General features: G+C 57.3%; 1 protein-coding gene across 5 annotated transcripts in view; it reads right to left on the reverse strand.

The window, feature by feature from the left end:
* The window catches only part of GRIA3 (glutamate ionotropic receptor AMPA type subunit 3), a 274,320-nt gene extending 268,848 nt beyond the window's left edge, over positions 1-5,472 (reverse strand). For 4 of the 5 annotated variants that reach the window (XM_074277576.1, XM_074277577.1, XM_074277578.1 and 1 more), the window contains exons 1-2: positions 5,081-5,468; positions 3,694-3,852 (exon numbers count right to left, since the gene is read on the reverse strand). In XM_074277576.1, coding sequence (XP_074133677.1) covers positions 3,694-3,852; positions 5,081-5,183 — 262 coding nt within the window. In that variant the 5' untranslated portion in view covers positions 5,184-5,468. Of the gene's footprint in view, positions 1-3,693; positions 3,853-5,080 lie in introns of all 5 variants that reach the window. The other variant, XM_074277575.1, reaches the window with a different exon arrangement.
* Positions 5,473-6,314: the final 842 nt, after the last annotated feature.

Genomic DNA, 6,314 nt, shown 5'->3' on the forward strand with positions numbered 1-6,314 from the left:
CGAGCTTCCAGGGGGCAGCGACCCAGAGTCCCCCGGGGCAACGTGTGCGAGTCTGGGGGCTCTCGGAGGCTGAGGGTGTGAGTGCGCGCGTGTGTGAGTGTGTGTGTGCGCGCTCGCCCAAGTGCCGGCGCCCAGATCTTGGGCACAGATAATCCCTCGGACCACTGGATGGGGGCTAGAAACCGTCAAGCGAAGGAACACACCCCCGGCTACGGTGGCAGACCTTCCCGGGGATGTGCAGGATTCCACAGGCTAAAACTTCGATTTGCCCCGATTCGGAAGCTTGGGAAAGGGACTGGCCTGTGCAGCCAGAGGCCTCTCTTTGGCCCCCGTGTCCCTGGGGGGTGAGGGGGAAGAGTCCTACCAAAAAAAATTCTTACTATCAAAGGGTCCTCTAGAAACAACCGCTTATCTCGAAATTTGCAGGGGTAAGGTGTAAGAGGGGAGGAAGGGTTCTCTCTTTAGGCAGGTCTTAGCTAGTGTGCATTTATCTAGGGTAGCAAAGGCCTAAAAGGGGCAGAGGATCCTAGAGCTAGAGCTAGAGCTAGAAGACACCTCTGAGGCTATTTAGTCCAATCCCCTCATTTTACAGAGGAAGAAACTGAGGCCCAGGAAGGGGAAGGTCACTCGGCTAGTAAATGGCGACTATAGGATTTCACTCCCGGACCTGTGACCAAACATGACAGATTTTCCATTGTGTCACCCTGGGAAATGAAACCAAGTCAAATGTTGGAGGAGTCTGAGCCTAGAAGGCCAGAGGAGCCAATTAGGAGAAATGTCTCTTGGGCCAGCCCAGGCTAACCTGATGGAGAGGAATGGGGAAGGCGATGGATCCTGTCATCCTCATTTGTAACAAGAAGGTTAGATTAGATGCTCTTTTCTTTCTTCATCAGCTCCTGATCCTCTGAGCTTATGACTTTTGGCCCCATCTGGGGAGCTCTGCCCCCCCCCCCCCCCCGGACTTCCTGCACTAGCTCAGCTTCAGTAGGAGGCTTCTGGGAATTCTTTTTATATGTAAGGGCAGCCATTTGGGAAGTGGATGAAGGCACTAGTACTTATTCCTGGTACTACCTAGCAGGTTCAAGCACTGAAGAGAGGTTTCATGTCAACATTTCTGATGATTTCTGCTTGTAAGAGCAAGCCAGATTCTCAGAGAGAAAAGGGCAGCTCTTCTAGAACCCTAAAATTATTGGCACTTCTATTCCCAGCAATGTGGATTTAGATCTGGAAGAGATTTTGGAGATCATCTAGTCCTACTATCTCATTTTACAGAGGAGGAAACTGAGGCCCAGAGAGGTAAGCTGACTTGTCCAAGGTCACACAGCTAGCGCAAGACCGTGCCATGATATGAAATCGGGTCTTCCTACCCCAAGTCCAACAAGCTACCGCACCATACTCCCTCCAATCTGAGCCCTGCTTTGGCCAGCTTAGCTTCCATGGGCAAGCCCACTCAGCAGCTCTCCTAAGCCATCTTGAAGAGGTGGCCTGCATTCCCAGACTGTGACATTCAAAGATGTATGCTTAGGGGACTGACTGGGAGAGTGACAGCTTTCTGAGTCCTCTGTCTGTCACTGCACCATCTCTGAGTGGGCAAAGGACAGCTGGATATGTTCCTCACGAGTGCTGCTTTCTGAAGTCCTGCACTGGTATAAGCTACACGGATCGGGTCGCCTCCTCGCTTCCTTTCTTTGACAGCTTTGCCCACTTAGAGGCTTTGGGAGCCGAAGCAGCGTGCATTTGGTTCCGGGGATCCTGCTAGCTTTCTGCTAATAGGAAAAGGGATCGTCAGAGTCAACAGGGCTGACTCCCTTTCTCTTTAAAACCGAATCCAATAGGGGCGACAGCTTTATCAATTCGCCTTCCCTATGGTAACGGCCATTTCCTGATAGACATCCGCCTATGAGCTCCGTGTCAGGTATGCATTTCCTTAGCTTCATTCATCATTGACTAAGAGCTGGTCGCAGATTTTACATTTAACAAATGGTTTCATTTAACAATTGACACTCTTCTCTTAGTCCACATCAATGAAGAGGGGAAAAAAAAAAAGTATTCTGGGCAAATGAACATTCTGTGGCCAGATGACTGGTTGGATAGCGGAATAATTGCTATTTCGGAAGCTATGTTTGAGATACAGCCTCTTGAAGGGATTACAGAGAGGAAGGATTAAGAGTCAGGTGTGTGTTGTAAGTGCTGTTGAGACAGGATGAGATTAGTGGAATAAGATGCAAAGTATAGACAGGCATTTTATAACTTTCCCACTTAGCCAAAATTAATCAGTTCCTATTTTTATCCCTGTCGGCAATCCCAAAGATGTCAAATACTTAATAGAGCAGAATGTTAAAATAAGGCTCGGTAGCCTCAGCTAAAATAGCTTCAAAACAGGAAAAGTTGCTCGACTTTGATTTTTCGGTAACCTTCCCCGTCCCGGTACTCGTCTTCAGCTCCGCAGCCCCACCCCCCAAATCTTTTAGCCTAAGGAAAAGAAGTTCGGGGGCTTCGGACCATTCCTTCCACTTTGGGGGCGTTCTTAGAAGCAGCCAGATTTGGGAAAAGGTTTATTCCACTGCATGCCCAGCTCGATCCTCTCCCTCAGAACCCGAATTGCAAAAACCAAACCAAACCAGACCAAAAAAACCAGCTCCCACCTTCAGCCAAACCGTTCTTAAGACCAAAACGCCATCGACCCTCTTCGATCTCTCCCAAACTTTTAGGGAAGTAAGGCTGCATTGAAAAGCCCTATTCATTCCTACAGACTGTTGCATTCAAGGAAAACCATTCCCCAACAGGGCGCTAGAAACCCCAGTCCCCATGCTCTCCCGAATTCAAATTTTCCCATTTAGAGAGAAACAATCCCACCACGACAGCAAAATCTGGCTTTCGGGGGCCACTCGGGGTAGATGCTGTGCCTACACACGCTTTCTGGGCTTTGAGTTTTTCCTTCCTCCCCCCCCCCCCCTTTCTCCAAATTAAGGCTAGAATGTTATCATTAACAATGGCGGGGGAGGCGGCCGATCGGGGAAGGAATTAAAAAATATTCCACAGGCCAAAGTAGCTTTGGGAATATTAAGATGTAGCTTTGGATTTCCCCTCGCCTCTCAGCTGTCTCGGTATTCATCCCTGGCAATCAGTTTGTAGCCTTCCTGAACAGTTGCATCAGGGCTGTCTCTGAGAAAGGTGATCTTCTAGGACAGAAGGAGGCCAGGAAACCCGGCCCGGATCTGTCCCCTCAAGGTCACTTGTTACCAGAATTCCTCTCGTTGGGTTCCTCTGAATTAGGCACTTGTCAAATGCAGCCGTTTCCCTCGGCCAGCCAGGGACTAACCTAAGCGGCTGAGCAATGTGCAGCTCCCATTTCCTCAGTCGGGAGATCGTCTCGTTTCTTTCTAAGTCTTAGAGGCGATCTCCCCGAACAAAGGGGCCATCTGCGCCCCCCTCTGCGCCCCCCTCTGCGCCCCCCCTCTCCCCCCGGGGAGGGGGAGGGGGGGAATGGCCCCTTTGGCATCCGACTCGGTTCTCCTCCTGGCCTTAACCGGATTGTCGATCCCCGAGGGCTAAACTAAGCTCGCCCCACGGCCCCCTGGGTTCGGGGGCGCGAGTGCTCGCTCTCCCCCGTCCTCCCGCCACCCAGCCCCAAGCCGGCCGGCCCAGGGCAAGCGGCAGGCGTCCCGAGGGAGACCGGGCAGCGCTACTTACAAGCGTTAGTCACAGAGAAACTATTGGAAGAGTCCAAGTGATCAACGTGGTAATTCAAATGGAAGGGCTTCTCGGTGGTGTTCTGGTTGGTGTTGTATAACTGGACGGCGAAGCGGAAAGCGCTGTGCTCCTGGACGGTGTTTCTCATGAAGAGTCCACCTAGGAGCAAAGCGATCAGAGATTGGGGGGGGCTCCCTCGGGGCGGGGGCTGCGCCCGGGCTCATCGGCCCCCTCTCCCTGGGCTGGCGGGGGGGGGCGATCTGTTCTCCCCCCCCCGCCCCCCAGCCCCGGCTCAGCGGGCGGTCGCTTTCCCAGGCGGGCTCCGGCGCCGCAGCCGCAGCCGCAGCCACTTTGGGCGTTGGGGGCCCCTGGCGGCCGCCGCCTTTCCGGGAGGGAGCGCTGTCCCCGGTCCCATCCAGGCTCGCTCCCGGGTGCCGGACACCGTGCCGGGGCGGCGCGGGGAACTTGAGCGCTCGTGCACACTATGGAAGCCCGAGCCCCGGGCTGCCCGCCGGGAAGCAGGGCCACTCTCCCATCGGCGTCACGTCTCTACCTGCCGCCCGGCCTCCTATCTCTTGCCTTCGCCCCCCGAGAGCCCCCGGCCCCCTCCGACCATCCACCTGCTCTCCGCCAGCAGCGCCCCCTCTTTCCAGGCTCCGCACCCCAACCTTCTCTGCTCTCTCTCCCTCGCCGCAATAGCCCCGCGGCAGCCCCCTTCCCGTCAGTCCCGGTCTGCCTCCTCTGAAGCGGGGTCCCCTCGCCCCTGGCCGCTCGGACCCGCTGTTCCTCTGCTCTCTTTCCAAGGCGGAGGAAAATGTCTTTTCTACCCCAACAGCCCCCCCCCCCCCGCCTTAAAGATGGGGCCGAATTATTCCCTTCCTTCTCTCCTGCCGGAGAAACGGGTCTCCCTTCCGTTCCCCCTTTTTCTTTTCGTGTCTTTTCTTTCCTTTTTCTCTTCCCCCCCCCCCCCATCCCGGCCCGGCTGCTCCCGCGCCCTGGCACCGGCTGCAGCCGGGCATCACCCTGGGAGAAGTGCCAGGAGCAGGATGCCAGGGCGAAATCGGGCAGAGCGAGCCGAGCCGCCGGCGGTCCGGCTCCCCCCCCCCCAAGCGGTGCGGACCGGCCCCTGTCTCTGCCTCCTCCCGGGCACCCCCGGCCCGACGGCCCCCAGCTTTGCGCCCCCCCTCCGCCCGGAGCCGGGAGTTTCCCCCGCAGGTGCCAGGAGCCCGAGGCGTGCCGGCCGAGAAGGAGCCGCCGCAGCCGCAGTCCAACTCTCCGGGGCCGGGAGCTCCGGGACTGGGGGGGGGGGGGGGGGGGGCGTCGGCCTGCCTTCCCTCCCGGTCCCGGCTCGGGTGCTGGCTGGGCTCCGGCTCCGGCTCGCGCTTACCTATGCTGATGGTGTTGGGGAATCCTCCGAAAGAATGAGCCAAGAAGCCCAGGACCAGGAGGCAGCTGGTCTGGAGCGCGCCTTGCCTCATTTTCTTCAGCATTGCCCTGCTTCCTTTCCTAAAAGGAAACTGAAAAATGCATGGGCGCAACTCGGACTGAGCAAAAAAGGAAAAAAAGGAAAGGGAACGAAAGAAAAAGAGAAAAGCTCCTAATTGGGGAAAGGAGGAATAAAAAAAGAATTCTCAGGCTCTTCTTCTCCACCCGCTGTCCAACTTGCTTTTCCTCTGTGCCCCGCACACACTAGTCTTCCTCTTTCTCCTCCTCCTCTTCTTATTCTCTCCTTTCCCTCTGTCGCTCTCCCTCTGTCGCTCTCCCTCGCTCTCACTGCCTCCTCTCTCTCTCTCTCTCTCTCTCTCTCTCTCTCTCTCTCTCTCTCTCTCTCTCTCTCTCTCTCTCTCTCTCTCTCTCTCAGTCCTCTCCCCTCTCGTCTCCCTCCTCCCTCTCCTCCCTCCCTCCCTCCTCTCTCGTCTTCCTCCCTCCCCTCTCCTCCTCCTCTGCCTCCCCCTCCCTTTCCTGTGTCTCGGCTGTCTCTGTCTCCTCACTCTTTCTCTCTGTGTGTCTGTCTCTCTCCGGGCTCTTTGCCGTTTCTCCCTTTTCTGTCTCCGCTTTCTTCGGCTCACTTTTCCTCCTTCTCTTTCCCCCCTGTCCTCTTTCCCACCGCCTCTCCTCTCCTCTCGCCTGCCTGTCTGTCTGTCTGTCTGTCTGTCTGTCTGTCTGTCCTGGGCCCCCTCTCTAGCAATCGCTCCCCCCTCCTGTCTTCACCCCAATGTAGAAGCGATCCCGTTCCCTAGAGCAGCCGCGGGAGGACGGGCTTTGGACGGGGCCGACTTTCCCCGCAGCGGCGGGGGCCGGGGGGCCGGGGGAGCCGCCGGCTGGCTCGGCGCTGGCTCGGCGCTGCTGCCTGGCTGCGGGCTGGCTGGCTGCTGGCTGGCCGGCCGCCTCCGATTGGGCCGCCGCCGGCAGGGGGATATTGATCAAAGTTGAGCTGACGTGGAATTAAAGCAGCACGCGCCCGCTCCGCTCCCTCCGCTCGCTCCCTGCAAACTGCAGCCGGACTGCAAAGCCCCGGCGGCGGCGGCGGCGGCGGCGGCGGCGGCGGCGGCCGGGTGGCAAGGCGCGAGGCGCGATCACTAGCGACACCCCGGCTCTCCCACGGAGCAGCCTTTCCCGCA

Source organism: Sminthopsis crassicaudata, chromosome X (assembly GCF_048593235.1).
Source record: "Sminthopsis crassicaudata isolate SCR6 chromosome X, ASM4859323v1, whole genome shotgun sequence".
NCBI lineage: Eukaryota > Metazoa > Chordata > Mammalia > Dasyuromorphia > Dasyuridae > Sminthopsis > Sminthopsis crassicaudata.